The 25,577-nt window shown below is 36.9% G+C and overlaps 1 protein-coding gene across 1 annotated transcript in view; it reads right to left on the bottom strand.

The window, feature by feature from the left end:
* LOC136839266 (uncharacterized) overlaps window positions 1-25,577 on the bottom strand; it is a 218,871-nt gene that overhangs the window by 3,427 nt on the left and 189,867 nt on the right. The window contains exons 2-6 of the mRNA XM_067105066.1: window positions 2,988-6,979; window positions 2,529-2,639; window positions 1,968-2,163; window positions 1,365-1,546; window positions 186-314 (exon numbers count right to left, since the gene is read on the bottom strand). Of these exons, the coding sequence (XP_066961167.1) occupies window positions 186-314; window positions 1,365-1,546; window positions 1,968-2,163; window positions 2,529-2,639; window positions 2,988-6,979 (4,610 nt within the window). The remainder of the gene's footprint in view (window positions 1-185; window positions 315-1,364; window positions 1,547-1,967; window positions 2,164-2,528; window positions 2,640-2,987; window positions 6,980-25,577) is intronic.

Below are 25,577 nucleotides of genomic sequence, written 5' to 3'. Positions count from 1 at the left end.
CAGTAATTCATTATTGAAATAAAAGCCTTATGAATCTGAATATTTAATTCTGTGTTGAACTTTTCATCTGACTAACTATTCTATTTACAGAGATAAAGTCCTTGCCTCTTATAAGGGAATAATACGCTTACCTTTCACCAACTGCCACAAAAGAAAGTATACGAGAAAAAAAAGGAGCAACTTACCCTACTTTTCTGCTCATAGATGTCACTACCAATGTCTTTGATGTTTCGAGCGAGGCCAAAATCAGCAATTTTGCAAACTTTATTGTGGTCGACCAAAATGTTTCTTGCTGCGAGGTCGCGATGAATAATCTGTAAGGAATATGACGTGAAAGGTTTGTAATAAACTCAAACTTCACACAAATTATAATTTGAAGATAATCTTTTTGTAATAAACTCAAACTTCACACAAATTACAATTTGAAGATAAGCTAAAAAATACCTCATAGAATGTTAAACTCTGGCAGATATATTTTGGATAGAAATTTAAGACCTCATTGTTTGAAGTAAAAAACCCAATAATACAATGGCAAATACTGTAATTTTAACAACAATCTAATTTAGTGTGCTTTAGCATTGTAATCTTCTTAAACTTCAAGAATCCAGAATTTGAGCTTATCACATATCTAGAGAAACTGCTGTTGGATAGTAATTTTCTAAATGCTAAGTAGAAAAATACAAATGTATCAAAACATTTTTCGAAACTTGCACGTTCTTTTACGCTTAAAGAAGAATGAAAATTTTACAGTATTCAAGTATATTGCTTTCATCCAGAAAACTTCCCACAGGCATGATTATTTAAAAAAGTTACTGACTTCTATTTGATATTCTCTAGTTTTTTTTTCCTTTTGGCTATCAAAACCCTGTATTTTCCCTTAGTTCTCATTGGTATCAATCAGTCAGCATCAGAGTAAATTTCATGCAAACCATGTGTATTTATGTTTAGTTTTCCTGTTAGTGGCATCTATCAGTATTTGGTTTTTAAGTTTTGAAAAATAATTTGTTTCTTGTTTTTTCTTGCTATCAATATGAATTAATCTTTGGTTTTCCTGCTGTCAACAATGACTAGTTTTTATAGTTTCCCCACTAATAATACAGTAATTGCCTTGTCTACTTTTTTTTTAACTTCATGCTATTCCTGAGTAACAGCCTTTGTCTGAAAACGTGAATTCTTTATAATTCATAATTCATCGTTTTGTTGGATAGCAAGAGCAAACAATATATTTTCATCTCATCCCTCCACTGTAATTCTGACATGCATGCCTCATCTCTCTTAATCTCAGGGACACCCCCCAAAAAAAAGAAGGAGAAGAAAAAAACTGAACAAAGAAATGCAAGCCTTAAGCCCCCCCTCTTCCTCACCCCTCGCGTCTGAAGGTAGTCGCATCCCGTGGCTATCTGGCAGGCAAATCTCGTGAGATCCTTCGAAGTCAAGGCATCAGTGTCCGAGGAGAAGTTGAAGTAGTTATGGCGAGTTCGATTATCCCTCAAGAATGTCAAAAGCTTTCCGAACATCACGTACTCCATGACCAGGTAATGGGGTTCTGTTAAAAGTTGAAATGGGTTAGAGTTTTCAAGATAAAGACTATCTCAGCAAGGGACAACGAGAATAGTAAGCACCATTCATATTAATATATACAGTAACAATGAAAACTTCATGTAACTGGATTTTCAATGTATTATTTAAAAAAGTTTGAAAAACTGACTTGCCATTTTTAGTCAGATGGTAAAAAAAAAAAAAGGCCTCCCTGAGTTGGAGAAGCATATTTGGATGCGTATAATAGAGAAAATAGACTGGCAAAATCTCATTAAGGCAAATAATGTCGGTGCAATAAAGTGGAAGACTGCTGTTAATTTTTACTTGATATTAATACATTGGTCTGATTTTTAACCACAATCACAATGAAAATAAACGAAATAGTACTGTTCTATATTACATCATGAAAAACAATACAAGTCAGTTACCTTGCTGCGTGCAGCATCCCAAGAGAGTCACAACATTTGGATGCTGTCCTATATGCTGCATGATGGCCAGTTCCTTCAGAAGGTCCTGCCTCTCCTTCACTCCTGCTCCTTCCTTCACGCCTTTCACGGCTACAAGAACGGTTGCTCCTGGAGTGCCGTCACAGGCACACAGTTCACGAGCCTCTGCCTTCCACACCTGAGGAGCAAGGGTACGTCAGACAGTATGCCATAAACAATTTTATTTTATTATGGAACTGATACAGTCAGAGTTTACATTGGTGTAAGATCTCATATTTTCATTAAATAAATGGAATATCACCTTCTATTAGGCACAAAGAAGACATACAGAAATGTGAATATAACAGGAGTGTGAATGTAAAATGGCAAAGGGAACTAATTTAATCTTTAATCACTATATGCCTCTATCTCATGCAATTTCTTTGCTGTAAATATAACAAGGAATTACAATCTTTGATACTGGATATTTCTTCACCTTCTATCGTAATGTGAAATGCACATGAAATTCAATATGAACATATTTCTCCTTTTCTCCTCACTTACCACACCAAAATTCCCTTCGCCTAAAATGGAGACAAGACGAAGCTTAGATCTTGGAAATTCCCACGGTGAGTATTTTGGGTTTTTGGCCTCAACAGAAGATGGCTCAGCGTCCTGTTAGATAAATTACCAGTTATAAAAGCACTCGGCAAGCAAAACTATAACTGTATGCTATTGGGATTATCTCATGCATAAATAAACTTAATAAGATAATTAGGCTACAGTTAATGACGATATGAAAATGAGGATATAAAGGTAGAGCAAAATATAAACATAAAGGTAAGATACAGTAATATTCAACTGTAAACCTCTGTGAAAACAATTCCTATGGAGTTCCAGAAATTAGTTACTGGATGAGGTAGAGTGTTGCAAAAACACTATAGTTGTGATCAAGAATTAAATATATAAAGATCGATTTTAGTACTGTTTCTTCTGACCAGGTAAGGTCTAAACTTCACTTACCAACGTGTTCGAATGTGATGGTTTGCGAGAGTGGTGGGTCACAGGAGTGAAGCCTTCGGCTCGTTCTTCGCTGTCAGGCAGAGCTTTCTGCGTTTTTCTGAGAAACTTACGTGCCAAGAATGCTGCCAATCCTGCTGCAGGGATGATTCCAATGACACCAATTACATAAATTGTAGTGGAAGCTGTGGAGGTGTTCTCCTCAAAGTCCTCACTTTCTACGTCCTCGGCGGCAGCGACTGCATTATCATCAGGGACAGTCATCTTGATTGGGAAAACTCCAAATGCTGAACGAACGGACGAGCTCGCGGAGTTATTCAAGGAAGAGTTCCCTGCTTTGGCACTAGGTGTTGGTGCAGTGTCTTCTGTGATTGTTGCATATGTAAACGTATCGAAACTAGATTCTCTGCCGTTAGTGTTGGGTCGAGAATCTGCATCATATTCACTATCAGGTAACTTCGGCACTGATGTGGGCCGGTGATGGGAAGTTGGGTGCATTCTAGTTGAATACTGTGGGTCTGAATCGGGAGCTTTGCCTTCTGTTGTACCATTTCTGTTCAGATAGCCATCATCAATCAGTATTAATCCAGGTTTTGAGGATTCGTTCGTTGTTTGGGTGGGTCTCATGGATGGTCTGTGAGTAGTGATATGAACAGTAGTGGAACGTGTGCGAGTGGTGACACTGGCTGGAACAGTTGAAGATGCATAAATAGCTACAGATGGAACAGTTCCAAACTCGTCATCTTTTTCCCTGTCACCAACTGGTGAACTGGTACGAACAGGTGTTAGAGTCTCATCATTTGCCATTTTATGATTGCGATTACCTTCAGTGTTATTGAATGTTGGTAAGCTGTCATAAAAATCTTCAGATGATGGTAACATGGACGGAGAGAGAACAGGGCTCTGGGGTTCTCCACGTACAGGCTTTACAGCAGACTTTCTGGTTTCTGCTGGTTTGAAAGTAGTGAAACTCGAGTCATTAGTGGTACTTTGTACTTCATTTTCACTGTCTGTCTCATTCTCTATGTCAAGTGGCTTTGAAGTATGGAAAGAAAATGAAGTTTTTATAGAGGTCAAAATATCCTTGTCTGACACTTCTGCCTCAGATACTGTCAAGACCTGGCCATCTTGAGTTTTTAGTGGGGGATTTGTCACACTTGTAGGAGGATTTTCAGTTGTAGTAGCAAGTGTTGAACCAAGTGTGACTTTAAATGGCGTTGATGGATGGAAAGTGGTTGGAGGAGGGTGTGTTGTATGTCGAGGAAGAGTGCGATTATCAAGTTTAATTCTGACTCCATCCACTTCAGCATGCATAATATAAATTCCTCGTTCTGCTAGTTGCTTATTGAGGGCTTCTAAATTAGTAGCTATGTTGGATACTTTATCTTTACCTTTATTGTTATTTGTTGCCGCTTTCATTATCTCTGTCAAACTTTCAATAACAACTTGTTCAGGGGATTTTTCTGTTGTGGTAATTGGTGGTGGAAGAGTTGTAACAGATATCACGTCCCCAGGAGTACTGGAAAGATCTGTTTCTGTTGCTGAAGTCGGACCTTTTTCTGTTAGAATAACTGGTGTAGAGAATGTTGTAGTAGAGGCCACTTGCACAGGTTTAGCAGAAGCACCTGCTCTTGTAGCAACAGTCTGGTCTTTTTCTGTTGTGCCATATGAAATAGTGTCTTTGGGAGCCTTGAAGAAATCACTTGAATGAGTTATTGGGGGTGGAGGAGTTGATCGAGGCCTTCCTGGTCTCCGCCTCCTTTGAGGCCTTTCGTGTTCTGATGTACGGTCAGCAGTCTTTATACTGTCAGGGTGTAAAAATGGTCTGGAAGGTCTAAAGACCTTCCTTCGTGGTAATACAGTTGATTTGTCCTCAGTCTGAAAAATGAAATCACTATCTCTTGCATCCAATTCTTCAAAAGATTCAGTTGCATTTAAAGACTTGCTTTTTTCCACTTCAGATTCTAATCCTACATCAGACAGCTTGCTTTCAGGTATATGAACCTCTGCAACATCAGTCGTTGTATTCTGCTCTTCACTCTTCAAGTTGGAAAATCTTGTCGGCGGTCTTATTACCCTCCTAGCTGCATCATTTCTACCAGATGGGTTATTATTTTTCTCAGTAAGACTGGCTTCTAATGACGTTTCCTCATGATTATCTGCTACTACTGGAGACTGGGTACTAAATAGACTTCTGACTGAGGTGGTTTCAATGACTTCTTTATCATCCTCACTAATACTCACATTTTCCTTTGGCCTTGAATCCTTGAATATCTCTTCAACACTAACCATTGTTCTCACTGGAGGCAATCTTTGAGGTGCAGTGATTGGCCTTTTTGTAGTAACAGGTGGAGAAGTTGTTGATGAGGAACTTGTACCAGTTGTCACTGCTGTTGTTGATGATGATGGTGGTGGTGTTACTTCTTTTGTTGTTATTAAAGGTTTTGATGTTGTGGTTGTTGAAGTTGTATGTTCAATTGTCTGTTTCTCAGTTTTGGGCCTCTCTGTTGTGGTTGAAGTTGTTGTTGTTCTTCTGTTGATAAATGGTACTCTTTTCTCAGTCTGTGCAAGAATTTCTGATGCTTTTGTTGTTGTTGTTGTTGGTGTTGTTATATGACTTATACTAGAAAGAGTTGAAGAATCATCTTCTACGACAGATTTTTCTGTAGTTGATCTTAGGGGTCTTCTTGTGGTTCTACGCCAAGCAACTGGAGACTTTTCAGATACAGGCAAAGACGTAGTGGTACTAACAGTTGTAGTAGTTGTTGCAGCAACTGTAGTTGTTGAACCTGGTCGATTAAACCATGGAGGAGTTCGTAAAGGAGGTCTTTGTGTTGTGACTGATGGTTTCACAGTTGTGGGTTTAAGGGTAGTGGTGGTGTTTACTGTAACTGTAGTACTATCTGGAGTACTGCTTCCAAGGATGGTCTGCACAGGTTTCGGGAAAAGAACTGAGCGACGATCTGATATAGTACTAGGAGATGGTGTTTCGAGAGATTTAGTTGTTTTTTCTTCAGTTATAGAAACTTCATCCGAAGGTAGTTGTGTTGGTATAGATTCAGTTGTAGTAAGTCGGGTGGTCATTTTGGGAGTTGTGGTAGTGCTAGTTGTAGTTGTGGTTGGGGTAGTGGTGGTGGTGGCAGTAGTGGAAGTTGTAGATGTTTCTGGTGCTACTGTAGTTGTTGATGGTCTCTTTGGGAACTTTACAGTGTAGCTGGGTTTTTCATCAGTTGTTGTTGTACTTGTAATTACAGGTGTTTCTGAAGTGGTGGATGAGGTCTCATTTATTTCTGTTGTAGTGACGTTGTGAAATTGGGAATCTTTGCTCATTTCGTTCTTCTTGGCTCTTTTAGCTGTGTCCTCTGGCTCTTCCAAATCCTCATCATCGAGAGGAGACAAAGAGGGATGTGATGAAAGGGGTCCATCAATAATAAATGGTTCAGCATTTGGAGTGTGAAGCTTCTGACCAAATCTGTTTAATATGAGAGGAGCTCCAGTTGTCGTTGTTGTTGTTGCGGGCCTGGGTGGAACAAGGTCTGATCTACGGAATGCATGCAAACGAATAGGACGTGCCCTAACAGGGGGTCGCCAGGCAGGCCTTCTTGAAGGAAGTGGCCTACGTCCTGTAACAGTACCTATACGGTGTATAAGGACTGAATCTGAAGAGGGTGCAATTCTCAAATCAAGATCATCTTCAGGTTGTAGGTTTCCAGATCGAGCGATTCTCGGAAGATTTATTTGAACAGCTCCCTCTGGAATATAAAGAGGGACGACTAGGGTTTCCGCTCCTCGATATTCTGGTTCCTCTCCAGCAGCCTCTACAATGTCAGAACGAATGCCAAAGTCCCCTTGTAAAGTTTCTAAAAGGGAGTCATAGTCTAGGGCAGATGGTGAATCAGACTCAGCCAACCGATTTGTTGTGACAAACTGACTACCCGGCGACCCCGGACGGCGAACTTCTGGTGAACGTAGTCCATCAGCTCTGCTCCAGATTTCTGTAAAAGAAGTTTTTTCTATCAAGATTTTTTGTTATCAAAAGAAATAAAATATTATAGACTAAAAAAATTTGGATACAGGTCTTAAGAAAGTTTAGTTGTATATTATTACTATACTGCAAACGTTCTTCTTATATTTAGCTTTTTCTATTAAATTTTCTTCGCCAGGTAACGACTGAAACACAAGCCTAGGGCCATGCGTACATTCAGTAAGCATACATAAAAATCATCTCAAACATTATTATAATTTTTATGATAAATGAAGAAACATCTGACTCTACCCATTAACTGATTCTATACGATAAACTAACAAATATCAGAACTGTTTTCGATAACATATATCTGTGTTCTCTTGTAGCTGGTCAAGTTTACAAAATTTACGAGGGTACGTTTGCTCAACTAAAGGAACAAAATACACTACAAACATTGTTTGAAATTTAAACAAAACATCTTAATAATTTTTAGGGTTTCTGTTTTAGAAACAGTTTAGAATTACACTTTTTCAGTATATTTGATGTCTAAGAACATTTAGAGTTTCTCTGTGTATATGTATATATACACATGTATAATAAGTATATATATAAATATAGAAATGTAGAAAGCCCAAGAGCCGTGGATATGTAGCTATGTATATATAATTACATATATACACTTAAAGATTATTTATAAAATATGAAATTCTTCCAAGTCAGTAACTCCTTTTCCTAAAAACTTTCACCCATCTCTTTTTCTTTCTCTTTCTAATTTAAAATGAGTGCAGAAAGAGAGAGAAAGAGAGAGAGAGAGAGAGCATCCTGAGACAACTGAGAGTCTGGAGAAAGATTGTTTGCAGAGAGTTTAAAAGCTGTTCGGATAGTTTAGTTTACAAACAGTTTCCAAGAAACTGTTTTCAAACTGTTTGCAAATTTTGTTTTCAAACAATGCCTAATGTGGACAGGCCTTAAAGGATTACAACTCCATGTTTGAAATTTAAAGAACCATCTTAATAATTAGCAACGGGCTCTTACAGTAGAATTATTGATATGAATCTAAGAACACATTATAGCGAGAAATGAATTTCTATCAGAAAACAGAAATCCCTAAGCCGTGGACTTCATCAGCCAAAAGATTATTCATAAAATCGAAATTCGGCCCATCGAATAACGGTCAATTTAGCTCAACCAACTCGGCCAACAAAGGGAGAGAGAGAGAGAGAGATTCTTATAATCACACCTGGTTAATAATACTGCCTAACTAGCTTACAGGGTTGTATGAGGTATTAGAGGTATATACTATAAATTCCTTATTAAAAAAAAAAATCTACCGAAACAGAAATGAACGCAAAAGTTGAGTTTTTGGTGGTTGGGACAGTAACACAGTACTGAAGAGTTGGTGTAAAACCTATTTTGATAAAACTGGCAACAAATGAAGAGCTCATGGTTAGCGCAACGGGGAACTGAACCTTCTAGTCAACTTGGCAACAAAAGCATCAATTTATTGGATTACAAAACTAAATATTCCACCACTTCTGGTAAAGTCATTCATTTCGAACAAGGTAAATTTAAAAAACTAAATGAAAGCAATGATCAGTCCTTTCTCTCCTTCTACCCTTCCTGGGAACGAGTGAACGTGCCAAGAATCCTCAAGGTTTCTTGTCAAAAGGATCTAGTACCATTGGTGTTTGCACACCTCCCCTTTCTATCCACTGGATGCGGTTACGCTACATTCTGCAAATGGTAATCGTAGTTTACTATGCATTCACTGCAGTTCGGTTGTTGGACCTAAGAATAACTAAGGCAAATCTTGTTACGAGCTAAATCAACACAGTTACGTAGAGTTATGTAAGAGCATTTATATATCCTTGAGTTAATTTGCTGACATTTACGCTTGGCGTTTTCAGGATAGAACAGACACTTTCCTTACATTAAGTGTTACTTGATTACTTTAACTTTCGACAAAGACAGTCCAGGATAGTTAAGACTTACTATTCCAGCAAGGAAAATTTGACTCGGGGGGAGGGGCTAGCATATGAGAAACCTGTTAGCTCAAGCTATGATACAGGATTACGGAAAATTGCAGGCCACCCACCATAATTCACTGTAACTTAACACGGCCACCAAGTCAAATTTTGGATACCTGACACCTAAAATGGGTTCAGTTAAGGAAAAAGAGACAGTTTGAGGTCCTACCTGAAAACTAGAAAGACCTAAAGCAATCCGGTTAATGACATTCAAAACCTTGACATAGTTGAATGGTCAATGTTTATTATTTACTGAAATCCCTATGAGAACTCCAATCAACAGACAATTTACTTTGTTATGGACATAAAAGTTGATCAAAATTATTTTTAAAAGCTTGCTTGTAGAGTTTACATGTACTCCTTAATAATAGTGTACATGCAGCACATGCAGGTAGGAAAATATAATTATATAGCTAAATGTTTTGGTAAGCTTGTAATTAACGTAATTTTCCTGTACCTATTGAGTTAATGAACTAATATATGTATTCGCACTACGACATGGACATCATGATTTGCAATGCACATCTGCGCCCACACTTATAAAGAGAAAAAAGATGTTGATTACTCTAAAGTTCCCATCTTAATAAACCATCAATTTCTTTTGAACAGTGATCTAAGAAACGATCTTCATTAAAGACCCCCTGCAATAACAATTTCTAAATGTTATTTGAAGCCTTCAGAGATAGTCAAATACATTTCGTGCCCTACCCTTCCACGGGTAAAAAAACCCAACCTCGCGTGACCTCCCGTGACCTAAAACAAGACCCTAATCCCCACCTCCTTCCCTTAGTTCCTCCCTGGGCCTCGTCGTCTCTGCAAAGAATACCCAACGTTTGCTCAACCTGGGGAAAGACCTTCACCTTGACACAGGTGGTTTGCGAGACAGACCGGGGGAGAGTCGCTTCTTTTTTACGAGAAAGCATCAACATGATCATTTTCAATTGCTTGGTTTGATGGGGTTGCAACATCCCACGTAATGCGCAATCACAGAACTTCCAAGGTGTGCTGCGTTATTGACACACTTTCTAATGAAATATTCGAAAGTAGCTCTTATCATGGTATACAGTTAAAACTTCAAAAGTTGGAACTAGTTTTTGAAAACCTGCAAGAACACTTAATCAAAAAACAGTTATGAAAGAAGATCTGCGTTCCTTAAAAACACTAAAACTATACATGACAAATAAAACCCAATGAACCGAAAGCGGCCCTCCATGGAAATGGGACTAACTCAGCTTGTTCAAGTCAGTCACGCAACATTCTACAAATAACTTTCTACAAATAACTTTCCCCCTTTTTAAATCGTATACGAAATCTGATTATTTAGCCATAAACCTTAATGAATAGTCTGAAACCCGAGCAATATAACACTTGATAATTATAACATGCATAATAAACCAAATAAAAAACTAAGACTAGGGGATAAACATATCTCCGACATGAATAATGATGAGAGAGAGAGAGAGAGAGAGAGAGAGAGAGAGAGAGAGAGAGAGAGAGAGAGAGAGAGAGAGAGATTTAGTTTTTTCAATGCACTCCTGATGACCAAACTTATGACATATCATATTTCAAATTCTTCCCTTATACCAGGGGGTAATTCCTCATTAGTTCCTTGTTGGACGGGTCGATATCGTACTCGGCTAGCACTCTGCTGGGCCCGCGTTCGACTCTCCGGCCGGCCAATGAAGGATTAGAGGAATTTATTTCTGGTGATAGAAATTAATTTCTCGGTATAACGTGGTTCGGATTCCACAATAAGCTGTAGGTCCTGTTGCTAGGTAACCAATTGGTTCTTAGCCACGTAAAATAAGTCCAATCCTTCGGGTCAGCCCTAGGAGAGCTGTTCATCAGCTCAGTGGTCTGGTTAAACTAAGGTATACTTTTTTTTCACAGATGAAAACACTTCACATCCTGAAGAACACAAATTATAAAGATGGAACAAAGCTACAGCAGAAGCACAGGTAACAGAAAAAGTGACAGTGATCTCAGAATTGCCTTTAGATAACGCATTTGATAATGAATAGTTCATTGCTTGCTTTCATAAAACAAACGATGACCTGGTTTATAAACTGAAAAATGAAACACTTAAAAAAAAAAAGAGTATTGCTGCGCACGTACTGAAGTCTGCTGGTCAGAAATAGTCAATGGTTATTTTAATTTTGCCTATCAACATTAATGACTTTTGATATTAAACCTTACAACAAACAAATGTCTTTATTAGAGTGTGTTTTTTTGCAGTTTATTGAAGCTGTCAGCTTTACTTTCTAATACGACTCATATGCACATCGCACATTATCAGTAACCACATAATTACCAAAATCAACAAAGCCGAAAGATTCCTGGGTACTGCTAACAGCTGTAAAGAGAGAGATAACGTACAATTTACAAAATGAGAGAAAACTTCCTGTATGAGATTAAATCCTGCTTCAGAAAACGTGAATGTTGTTTGTTACAATAGATAGTAATATGGAACTAAATTCAGGCACCTACATATAGCAGTGCTACTACGTTTAGTGGTGAGAATCTACGATTTTCTAAGCCTTTTTATCTTAATCCAAACGCGTTTCATTGTTATCCTGCATTTTCTTGATTGTTGCTTAGAAATACTTAGCTACCAGTCACATTTTCGATGTTCAAAAAGTACACCATTTTACTTTCTTACACTGGTGGAAAGAGATTAATGCAGTTAGTAAATATAAGTAACTATATATATGCTGGTGCAAACAAAAACACACAAATAATACGTATGTATATATATATAATATATATATATATATAAAAACATATACAAATAATATATATATATATATATATATGCGCGCGTGTGTGTGTGTGCGCGCGCGTCTGTGTATAGATATGGGTGTGTTACGTGTGAATACATAATTAACACATTTAGTGCCTCATGAACAACTTAGCGCCTTTGTTATGAAATTTTTGTGGAGTGTACGACAAGCCCCTGGTTTGAACCGAACGTACCTGGAAGTATTTGGAGAACCTTAGGAGAGAGAGAGAGAGAGAGAGAGAGAGAGAGAGAGAGAGAGAGAGAGAATTATAAGTTGAATAAACAAATAACAGCAACTGAAAAATTACTCAAGTCCATTACCTGGCTGCCTTAGAAGCCAGTCCTTGAGATGCGTGGGAAAAAGACAGAAAAAAGGGGGGAGGGGCTCCACCATCAACGTAACCCTCTCCCCACCCCTGTACTAAGGGCATAAGAGATGAGGGACCTCCTTCCTTATCTCCCTCCTTGTACACAAGCTCATCTTCCCTTTTAAAAGAGGAATCTTTTTCCCTCTTGTGGATGTTACTCAACTGGCAAACGATTACTCATAACTTTCACCGTGTCTTGCCAACAGTAATTAATGGAGAATTATGGATAAAAGATGAAGTTTCATAACACGAATAACAGACAGGTTGTTCACCAGACAGGCAATGAATGGATGACGGCAACGATGAGTTAACTTAGGTGTTTTGTTTGTTTTGAATTTCTTTAATTCGTCTTGGTTATTTTTACTTTTTGTCAAAGTATTTCCTCTTGTTGTGAGAGTTCGTAAAACGATTCAAATATGGCAAAAAACAATCGTTCTGCTAAGAAAAAGCAAATAAATAGGTGGTAGTAATAATGAAATATTTGTTGAGTCAAATCTCCTTTAAGCAAGTTAAGTTTGAATGTTAAATGTAAAAAAATAAACAGAAGTGTAAGTTTGTGTGGAAAGAATAGGACTATCAGAAATGATGGTTAGATAAACAGGGTATATGAAACAAACAGAGAAAAGAACACTACCGTAATAACAACAAATAATTGGGTGCAATGAAGTAAAAAAATATATATATAAAACTAAAAGAAATTTTTCTTCGTCGGTGGTAATCAAAAGGAGCGTTGAAAATTCATGGATATATTACAGAAGGTAAAATACTAAAAAATAATCCACAAAAAGTAGAGTGATAAGTACTTTCCGATGAGATTCTAGACACACATACATACATACACACACACACACACACACACACACACACACACACACACACACATATATATATATATATATATATATATATATATATATGCGTCTGTGTGTGTACATATATTGTGTGCGTCTGCACTGCATGAATACTTACAAAAGTACGAATGTAGGTATATCCGGTACATACAAATAAACTTGGAGCAAAAGTACTTGCGCAAAGACGCAGCTACGAATAATGTAAAGAGACAGGCATTATTCATTCAGACAAAAGATGAGAGAGAGAGAGAGAGAGAGAGAGAGAGAGAGAGAGAGAGAGAGAGAGAGAGAGAGAGAGAGGTGGCATTTCCGCGCGTGTAAGGTTCCTTATTAGGCACGCACACCATTTTCTATTTACCTTTCTGGCGAGCTATTCTTTACAAGATTACTAATCGACTTCCATTATCTAAATCCTCCTAGATGGGTCCGTCTCTTGTCCTCTGAGGTGCCAAGTGACGCAACGCCTTACGGGTGAAAGTGCGGGAGGTGAGGTTTGATTGTATTTCTTTAAGGTTGTTTAGCAGCAAAACAATGGTCACTGATGCCAGTATCATAGTTAGTTACCCAATCAACATTTCAAACGCCTAAATACCCGTAATAAAATATACACTAGGTAAGATTCGTTTAGATCTCCCCCCGAGGACCAGCTATTGAATTTTAAAATACCAATGGCATCATGCAATACCCCCTCCAGCGTTGAGGATGGCAGGTACATCCTTTGCAAGGATGCACCCACCATCCTCACCATGCGCCTCAGAGGGGCATCAATTTCTACGATACCAGACTCGGGTATTACATCTAGGAAACGCCTCACAATTTACGGGACTAGATAACTATCATGATATGATTGGTAATCCCAAGCAATCAGGTATTATTCGTCAGAAAGGCATCGATTTCCAATATAAAAATGATTCTGGTATTCATCCAGGAAACGCCTGACGATCAACGGGAATAATCCCAAGCAATCAAGCATTACGAGTACAGCGACTTTGCCTTATTCGTAATAAGCATGGGGTTTGTTTTCCTTGTGTGCATTGCTCATTTCTTCCCAGATAACTGAAAATTTCTCGAAGAATGTTTAATCTAAAATTGTGTGAATGAAGGCATTTTAATAACTACTCTGGTTTTCCTCGTTAGCAGCCTTAAATGCCAACTGCGAACAACAGGCGACTGGCGATGATGGTCGTAGATCCAAAGGCAACACTCCTATATAAACTAAAAGACTAGAATTTGGCAAAGACCTGAAGGCTTTTGTATACCGAATCTAAAATGTCTCAGCTATTAGGAGTTACTGTTGACTACATTTCGAACCCACTGAGTAATTCTGACAACACAAGCGCTCTCTGAATTTTTAGATTTGTCTAACGCTCTAAACCCAATGTATATTAGTCAACATCTTCAAAAATTTCTAATACTGTAACATATTTAACTGTGATCATTTCAAGCTACCTTTGGCTAAAGGTAAAAATTAATTATCACAAATTTTCTGCCTTCCTCTGTTTCGTGAGTCTTTCGAATCTCTTAAGGATTTAATAACTGAAGTCTTCCTTAGTGATTTTCATGAATTTAATTCAACCTGAATTCTTTATGGAGTCGAGGATTTAAATAACACCTTTGTTGCAATGACCGGGTCAACTTGTTTTGGTTATTCATGCCCTTCTCGGCATCTTGATCACAACTAGAATCTTTTATCAGATTCTCGTTCATTCGCGATGTGTCTGACTTGAAGACCTTTTTAAAACTGTGCATTCCATAAATGCAAACAGATTAGACACTCGTCGGACAAACGATGCAACTGAATGGCGTAATAAACGTTTACTTTTACCGCCTGAGAACATATCAAGAATTGTTTTAAGATGCCTTTCAACTGCAGTGCAAACCACATGGCCAACCGAATGCATTTTTACGATACAATGCATTATGGTGAATGTGGCGAAGAAATTTCTCACGGAATGCGACAATAAGTGATTGGGTAGATAAGTATTTCAGATTACTTCGTCACAATCTACAAGTAACAATTCACAATCTCAAGTACCAAGACTTTCGTGTGTTCAAGTATATTTTATTTCACCTGCCAAGCATTTCACTATTTTTCATGGAGAAATAAAATACAAGCACACAAATAACCACAGGCAGGCAAAGAGGCAGTTAGCTGACGAACAAATGTACCTCTGGAATGAGCCTCTGACTTCCTTATGCATCACGAAACAAAATTGACCGATTGTTGATTCATCTGGCGTCACATCTACCAGGGTCATAAAGCAAGTGTTACCAAGAGAATAACAGGAGAGAAGCCAACCTACCTTCATTCGGTATAAGTCTAATAAAACAAAAATTGCAACTGCACGAGGCATCTCTGAAGGAATCATCACTCAAGTCAGTAGCTATCAACACCAGCATCCTATTAAGCCCATCTTCATCAGCATGAGAGTTTGATGGATAAGGGAGATGCATAAGGCCGTGACCTTTCCGCCGAGGTCACATCCGTCAGTGTCTGACATCGACGTCGTTGTAACAGCTTGAAGAAGAACAAGAAACTGCGCTTGCTCAAAGTCGTTTGCACAACAAAGGAGGACCATTACGTTCAAGGGTAGCTCGCAAGGTTTTAGGAATCTGATTTCCCACCTTTTATGATAACAATAGCAAATTCTATAATAATAATAATAATAACAATAATAATAATAATATTAAAAAACGAAGAATCATATGCGCCAAGTTGAGAAGGCAAAATATAAACTCAACGGCATACAGAGTGCCATTCTTTTCCATGAAGTTTGCCTCAGAGAGGGTCTCCTTCCACGATAATAATAATAATAATAATAATAATAATAATAATAATAATAATAATAATAATAATAATAATAATAATAATAATAATTAGCGGGAATTTTCTTTCAAAAAGAAAACCGGAAAATTTTGTTTAATCTTAGTGAAAGTCCCAATCTCAAAGCCGCTGGGATTACTGGTAAAAATAGGGTTCATCTCCTGAGTAATAATAATAATAATAATAATAATAATAATAATAATAATAATAATAATAATAATAATAATAATAATAATAATAATCTTTGAATACAACTGACAACTACAGGAAAACTAACAAGGCATGTGTTTACCTTATTCAAGGAAACAAGAAAAAAATCTGTCTTATACGCTTCCTAAAAACCTTAAACTCTGAGGTAGAAACTGTTCCAACAAGAATCCTGACGAAGACAGAGAGCACCCGGCTGAAAAAACAGATATCTGATATTTCATATAAACATTCATACATTCCCCGGAACGTATGATTACGTGTGACCATATTTGGGAAAACAAAGTACCGATTGTTGTGGAACAACATACTTATGCCAGCGCCAAACACATGCATACATGTACAGGGAGGTTGTATCTTACATATGAATAAGAGCTTAAATCACAACACATGGATCTGTTTCACGTCATCTTTCTTATTACGTTTTGTAACAATCTCTGTTGCATATAAATTTAGCGAGTTATAAATAAATACTTCAGATTTTTGCGTCCCATTTAGACGGGCAGAGCGAACGCCCCTATCGTTCCTAGAAACGCTTTATTAACTGTTCAAGTAATATAATTGTAGTTGGTGTTCTTTTTATTCCTTCAAAATCTTTATTTCATATTCCTTCCAACTCCTTTTTTTATAACCCTTCAAAATCTTTATTTTATATTCCTTCCAAATCCTTATTCTATATTCCTTCCAAATCCTTATTTTATATTCCTTCAAAATCTTTCTTCTACATTCCTTCTAAATCCTTATTTTATATTCCTTCAAAATCCTTATTTTATATTTCTTCCAAATCTTTATTTTATATTCCTTCCAAATCTTCATTTTATATTTCTTCAAAATCCTTATTTTATATTCCTTCTAAATCCTTATTTTATATTCCTTCAAAATCTTGATTTTTTTTCTCCAAAATCTTTATTTCATAATCCTTCAAAATCTTTATTGTATATTCCTTCAATATCTATTCCATATTCCTTGCAAATCTATGTTTTGTATTTCTTCAAAATCTTAATTAAATATTCCTTCATAATCTTTGTTTTTCATTCCTTAAAAATCTTCATTCTATTTTCCTTCAAAATCTCCAAGTCATAAAACACTGGAAGTACCGATTGAAGCCTACAAAGCCCACAAGGTTTAGACTAACGTTTGCACTCAGAGGCTTCGCGTAAATTACTCCCAACCTTCTGTCATACAGTCTCCATGATTACTCCACCATTGCCCATAAATACCCAAAGGTAATGACTCCGCGAGCTTCCATACATTCCAGAGGGGGGGAGAGAGGGACTGGAGGGGTAAGGAAGGGGGAGTGGTTAAGAGGGGGACTAGGGGGGTGGAATTACATACGGATAAGGTCAAAGGAAGAGGGCAGGTCTTTGTGAGTAATTTCAGGTAATAGAGAGGAGAACCTTCGTTGCCGTGTCATAGGTCAGATTCCTTATCAGATTATGACTAAGGCATTTGTACTTTTATTCCGTCGTTACTGCATCGTATTTTCATGTCTAAAATGTTTACGCTAAGAAAGGGAGAGAAAAATATTGGGAACAGATCTCTTCATTAAATGAACAAAAGAAAACTTGAAGGAATAATAATTTTCTCTAACAACAAAATTGCAAATCATAAAGAATGATTTTTGTATTGTACAATCATGATTATTGTACCTTGAAGCAATTAAAAATCGTCATATAAATCACACACACATACTTTCTTTAATTGATTTAGTCATTTTATACTTCTGTAACTGTGACCTAACACGCGAACACACACACACACACACACACACACACATATATATATATTGTTATATATATATATATATATATATATATATATATATATATATATATATATATATATATATATATATATATATATATATATATATATACACACATATTCACATATGCGTGTGCGTGTGTGTGTGTATGTGTTCGGGTGTTAGGTCACAGTTACAGAAGTATAAAATGACTAAATCAATTAAGAAGTGAAATTTAACCACACATCTAGGTAAGAAGTAATTTAGCAGGCAGCCTCAGGTAGCTTACAGTGTGATTTGCCTCAGGAAACCACTAACAAAATTTCTGCAGTTCTCACTGACAATGAATACGTCAGTAATACACTGGGAAGAAATGTGTGAAAACGTCTATGAGAGAAGAATTTAAGAGAGTTCAAGACTTCTAATACTTGATTTGGTGGAAGACAATAATCATACTTCGACTCAATTTGGCAAAAACGTTTCATCTTATTATCTCGATAATGGCTCCCACAATCACCACAACGCCATGACAGAGACGGAGCTTGTCTCTAGACAACAATATTCAACTTCCCAAAGTGTTTCATGATCATGAGAGCGCTATGACGCTGTCCTATTCACCTTACCACACAATAAACATTTCACCTTGATACCATACGCAAGGTGAAAACGATATAACCAAAATATTCGTGACTTCCACAGAGACGTGATTTATACGTTCAGAAATGAACGTTTCTCACACGTTACTGCCAATCCAGCACAAGAGGATCAATGCCAAGATTATTAGCGCTAGAGCTCCATACAAACTTCTTTCGAGATAAAGCTGATCTTGTGCCAGCACGGGCTCTTACTCTTTCTTTCAAGAACCCTACTGGAAATGAAAAACTGGCACTAGGCTGATTTTTGCAACCTTAACAGCGGTGTCGACTCCAGAAGCTGGCGCTTAATATCACAGATGTTTGCTAAAGGAGGTAGTCTTATAATCATTCTGATCACTTTACCTATAAGTCTCTCTCTCTCTCTCTCTCTCTCTCTCTCTCTCTCTCTCTCTCTCTCTCTCTCTCTATATATATATATATATATATATATATATATATATATATATATATAAACATATATTTACATTATATATATATATTATATATATATATATATATATATATATATATATATATATATATATATATATATATATACATACATATACATATACACACACATAAACTTCCAAGGACGGGGAGCTGTGCAAATATCTATACATACTTGCATACATTCCTACATCCCTTATATTACTAATGTCTCTACCACAGTATTATATGAAGTAATTAGCCAGGAGAAATGTCTTGCGGAAGCTAAATCACATCGAGTCTTTTGTCTATGTCTGTTGCCGAGGTATGTAGCCTTCAGCAATTATGTTTTGTTACCAAGCCTTCAGTATCAAAAGGTGTGGATGCTTTGTTTCTCACTCCATTTAACATTTTTTAGTGTGCAGACGTGACTTGAATTATCTGCCTCATTTTACGAAGTAAAATCAATACATATATAACGAGAGATTCTATAAAAAAGGACACCAAAATTATAAATTATAAACTTAGTTTAATTAGAAAAGTACCGATTACATATCAGAAATCTGAAAGCAAAACATATATTTACATGAATTTCAACAAGTCTTGATATAAAAGAGCCAAAAGAGACACAAATCGAAAAAGTCTTTGGACCAAATAAGAACGGGGTACACACTCAACTCGCTAGTGAAACTGTTTATACCCTGCTCGAAAGTTGCCCCAAATACCAAGAACTCTCACGGAGGACAAACAGTCCTTTAGCAGAATACCCATTCCTTTTCTAGAATACCCTCTGACCTCGCCCTTCATTTGTAGAGCGCCACTTGACCTAGCACTTCACTAGAAGGACTCTTGAACATGCTAAACTCCCTGGCTCAACTGACGTTAAGAAAACACGCATTCCCATTTTCCTTTTTATGGAGTCAGGGGAGGCGGTGGGGTCTTGAGGGGGGAATGGGCGGAAGGGGAGGGTGGGGGTGGTTTCGGAATAAGGAAATGATAATGAGAAATATGTGAGTTCGATCTAAGTACTTTTTTCCCGCCATCTGGAATTTGTTTCCGCTCTGCTGAACTTTGAAATATCAAGGCGAGATGCCGATGCTTCAGAATCGGTCGTTTCTCCTGCGTTCCTGCGTTCGAATTTAAGAGTATTGTTTCTCGAATGTTTCCGAGCTGAAATTTACGTTTCCCTTCATTGTTTCTTCTTCGATGTGGTATTGTTTCTCGCTTATCAAGGGCTTACATTTTGCTTGAGTTTCTCTTATTTTCTCTCGAGTTGGCATTCATCGTTTTCACTTGTTCGGAGAACCAAATAAGTAAACCGGATAATAGGAGAGAAATGGCTATCACCTCAGCGCCTATCGAGAAGTCGATATGCCTATCAAGAGAGAGAGAGAGAGAGAGAGAGAGAGAGAGAGAGAGAGAGAGAGAGAGAGAGAGATTCTATGGGAAGGAATCTATTTAGTAAATATCTCAAATTTTCTACGCAAGTTTTTGTAAGCTTACATTTACTTATAAGCACGCCTATCATGGCTGCTACCAATATTTTTTTTTTTGATGTCCATAAAGTTATTTTCTTCTTTTCTTCTTCTTAGAGAGAGAGAGAGAGAGAGAGAGAGAGAGAGAGAGAGAGAGAGAGAGAGAGAGAGAGAGAGAGAGAGAGAGCTTAAGTAATAGTATCAAAACCATCCACTGAAGCAATCTGTGTGTGTGTGTGTGTGTGTGTGTGAGAGAGAGAGAGAGAGAGAGAGAGAGAGAGAGAGAGAGAGAGAGAGAGAGAGAGCAGTACGATACGGCGTACAAGTGATGCTGTTTCATATCAGCTAATGTACGGATAATCTTGATGATAAAACATAGACTTTTCTGAGAGAGAGAGAGAGAGAGAGAGAGAGAGAGAGAGAGAGAGAGAGAGAGAGAGAGAGAGAGAGAGAGAGCACGGTACGATACGGTACGTACAAGTGATGCCGTTTCATATCAGCTAATGTACGGATAATCTTGATGATAAAACATAGACTTTTCGAGAGAGAGAGAGAGAGAGAGATACGGATACGGTACGTAAAGTGATGCCGTTTCATATCAGCTAATGTACGGATAATCTTGATGATAAAACATAGACTTTTCTTGAGAGAGAGAGAGAGAGAGAGAGAGAGAGAGAGAGAGAGCGCTAATAATCGAAAACGGAAATTCAAAGTCACGGCCGGAAACTTGGCAAAATCTCTTTCGTCATTTCTTGCGCCTGGGTTTGGGATTTAATGGAGGTCTATGTGCATTTCTGTTGTTCACCAGACATCCTGATCAGGCCAGGAAATCTGATGACGCAATTCCAGAACTTTCACATCTGGAGCTGTTGTTTGTTTGGGAAATTCCATAGCTCCATGTTGTGGTGCGTTACAATCTTGCTTTTTTAATACTAATTACTACTGGACACCACATTCTTAGGACGCTTAGATTTCATGTCAATGGCTCCTGTGGGCTTGTACCATATGAATAGGGTACATCACGTGAATAATAATAATAATAATAATAATAATAATAATAATAATAATAATAATAATAATAATAATAATAATAATAATAATATAATAATAATAATATATCGTTTACATTAAAATTTCCTTTGTTGTTTTCCCTTAAGCTATAATCTGACTTAATTTTCTCTCAATTATAGAAGTTTACATTCCTTCGTATATAAGTATGTATATACACGTTATTTACTAAATAATAATAATAATAATAATAATAATAATAATAATAATAATAATAATAATAATAATAATAATATATCGTTTACATTGATATTTCCTTTGTTGTTTTCCCTTAAACTATAATCTGACTTAATTTTCTCTCAATTATAGAAGTATACATTTCTTCGTATATAAGTATGTATATACACGTTATTTACATACATATCACTTGGTTATCTCTGTTGGTTGCCCGGAATCCGGAGGTCCAGAACAGGCCTCCTTTTGCTTTTTCCACCTTACCATCCTTCGGGTTAGGGCTCTTCGTTTCTACTCTCTCTTATATTTCCGTTATTTTTTAAGGTTATGGTACACAGGTAATATATAAAATTAAAGTTTCCAGTTGATAATTTACTTATGCCACATACACAACGAGCATCAATGAATCTGCATGGATATTTTTTACTAGAAAATACCTTAAGCTTGGATGATTATGAAATTTCTGGTATAAAACTTGAGAACTCCTTTTGGATATCAACGAACTTTTACCAACTACAAACATATTAAAAATACATTTCCTAAAAGTAAATAAAGACACTCCTAAAAATCGCAACAGTCCTGCCATGATGTTCAATACATTCTATATTATTATTATTATTATATATATTATTATTATTATTATATTTTTTTTATTTAAAAAGTTTTCATTTATTATCATAAATCTATGACTGCATCCCTCCCTACAACATACTTCCAAAAACTGACAATTATTTAGCTTCCGATGTCTAACATGGATTCCAAACTCCACACTATAATTTACATAAAATGGTTCGAGTTTATTCTCACAAACTTACAGAAAACGTCATTTCTTTATTACCCATAAATGCAAGAAAAATAACCGACAATTAATCAACGACTAACGGACTACACAGATTCCAGACCCACTATTATAATTAAAATAAATATACCCTAATCATTCTCGTAATTATACGGCACGCAACCTTCGTGCATTCCCCATTTTTGCATGAAAAAACAAAAAAAAACTGACAATGAGCCACTGATGTCTAACATGGAATCCAAAACTACTAACCCCTATCTTAACCATCCAAGTCACAAACCATTAACCACAAAGACATTATTCACCCCCACCCCAACTCCCCCTAACCCCCCGCCCCAGCTTTGTCTCCTGTCTTCCGCCTATAATACAATGGACCCGATCACGAGCCTATAATAACCCAGCCTTGACCTTAATTGACCTCCCGAGGATTAGCATAATGAGGGTCGGACGTCACAATGCGTAACTAAGAACATCGTTAGGTATTGTGGTCTGAATTCAATGGCAATAGAGGAGGAATCACGCTCGGCTGATTAAGAAAAGTAGAGTTATTAATTTAACTGATCTGACGACAAAGATAACTGATGGAAATACCATACGTGCAAATGCATAGCATACCATATCTACACTCCTTTTAATGGCTGTGTGAGAGCAGACTGACGGAATACTCGCAGTTGACAGGAAAATTACTTGTAATGGGTACGTAAAATAAAACCATTATTTGAAGGAATTTATAAATAATTAAGAAAAACAGAAGGGCATCGTGTTAAAACCCCTCTAAAAACAACCCTGGGAGCCCGCTGAATACAGTGCCGGTCCCAAGCTCGGATACATAAGAAGGTTTAGAGTCAGGGAGGGCATACGCCCGTAAGACAACTGCCAAAACCAATTTTGAAATGAGCAGTTCAAGATAGAAACTGCTGGAGGAGTATTTATCAATATATATGTGTGTATACATACACACACACACACACACACACACACACACACACACACACACATATATATATATATATATATATATATATATATATATATATATATATATATACATATACATATACATATACTTAAAACGTTGTGTTAATTTCTTGCGCTGCCAGAATATGGAATATTTTCATTTTTAAGAAAATCAAGCGGAAATTAAAGAGGAGACGTTCTTAAGTTGGTTTCTTTGCCCGATCGTTAATTTGTAGAAAAGCAGATCACATTATTCTTCGATCTGATACGTTGGCTACGTCAAACAGCTTGGAATGGAAGCTAAGCGAGTTTCAAAACTTGGAATCAACTCCATATAACAGTAGAAATGAGCGTGATGAACACTGTACCCACTGTACAAGCTGGTAATGACCAATCGGTAACTGCTGTTTAAATACGTTTAATTACGTAGCGTTCGTATTTTCATCGAAAGGTACACCACCTCTCTCAAAGTCAAACTCCTCCCCCCCGGCAGAACATTTCACCCCCTCCAAGAAAAAACAAGGGATTTCCTGAAGAGGTAAAACACAAGTATTCCTATTTCTTTTTCCTTCTTTTGTCATTGGCTCCGGCAGGTGAGGTAATATTTGATTTTCGTCATACGTTAACCAAAAGGAGGAGTAATTAACAACTAAAAGTTAATGGAATGTTTTTTATCGTCATTATGTTCATGCCTTTTCTGTCTGGAGAAATGAAAGTGGGAAATCGCCAAGGTTTCTATTTGAAGAACTGGTAAACATTAGGCCTGTGAAGTCATGTGAACTTTTAAGAATTGCGCAATAGTACAACTTTAAAAAGTATCTCTCTCTCTCTCTCTCTCTCTCCTTCTTCTTCTTGAGTACTTAAAAATTAACCAGAAACAAAAGATATCCTCATAAAAATGTAAAGAATGGTACAGTTCACTGCTCACATGGCATCCTGCTGTGAAGATGCCAAAGACTGACCAAGTATCCTACGGGGATGAGCAGGACCCCTGACCTTTTGGAGTACGTGTCCTTGTCTCCGTCGCTGGGCTGTTTGCCTGCTAATGGCGTGCAATTTCAGTCGCTGACAGTAGCTAAATACCGAGCCTTTTTTTCAAATTCTTAGTGGTCACACACACAATAAAAGGTCGACGATTTCTTTTAAAAGGAATTTACGACGTCTCTTTTAAAATACTTACCCGTCAATCTTGGGTGAGGCTCAATTTATGTAAGGTTATGGTGATAATAGCGAAAAGACAAAATCAGCAATATTCGTGCGCACACATTTCCTGCACACAGACAGACAGACAGACACACACACAATATATACACATAATATATATATATATATATATATATATATATATATATATATATATATATATATATATATGTGTGTGTGTGTGTGTGTGTGTGTGTGTGTGTGTGTGTGTATATGTATATATAAATGTGTAATGTGTGTGTGTGTACAGTAGAACACCATACGCACAAATATAACTATCTCACGTTCTTTTTCCATAATGGCAGCATTCCTCATGAAAAGTCCATCAAGTAAAGAAAAGTAACTAATACGAGAATATATATATATATATATATATATATATATATATATATATATATATATATATATATATATGTGTGTGTGTGTATATATATAAAAATATACATACACAAACACACGCAAATGAAAATCGCGCACGCGCTTTTCAACTGCTGAACGTTTGGGATCTCGTCACGACCGTGTTGCAACCGAAACACGAGCCAGATCATGCGCACACAAAGGCCTAAGGAGATCGAATGGGATTTCGAACGCGCTATGCGTTTTGTCTCGCACAAAGGGATCTGCGGGAGGTGTTTTAAGAAGTGACACAAAGGTATCGTTGAAACTGCTTTCGAAACCGGCGATGAACTTCGACTAAACCAAAAACTTATTAAGTAATTTTCTTATGATGTCTAGAAATTTATGTGTGTTTCTGTTTATGCATCTATGTTATTAGGTTAGTACCTGGTAATCAGCTGATTGTGATAATATAAACAAGGGTATACGGTTAGTAGCCTCATACGTAATGCCTTGCTGGAAACCGGAAACTCTCTCTCTCTCTCTAAATATATATATATATATAAACACACACACACACACACACACACACACACACACACACACATATATATATATATATATATATATATATATATATATATATATATATATGTGTGTGTGTATGTGCGTGTGTGTGTAATCCATTTTTATCAACATTTCGCCGTTGTCACTGATAGAGGGTGGCATAGTTCCCAAGAAAAGACAAAA

Source organism: Macrobrachium rosenbergii, chromosome 6 (genome assembly GCF_040412425.1).
Source record: "Macrobrachium rosenbergii isolate ZJJX-2024 chromosome 6, ASM4041242v1, whole genome shotgun sequence".
Lineage (NCBI taxonomy): Eukaryota > Metazoa > Arthropoda > Malacostraca > Decapoda > Palaemonidae > Macrobrachium > Macrobrachium rosenbergii.
This window is presented reverse-complemented; position numbering and strand designations above follow the sequence as displayed.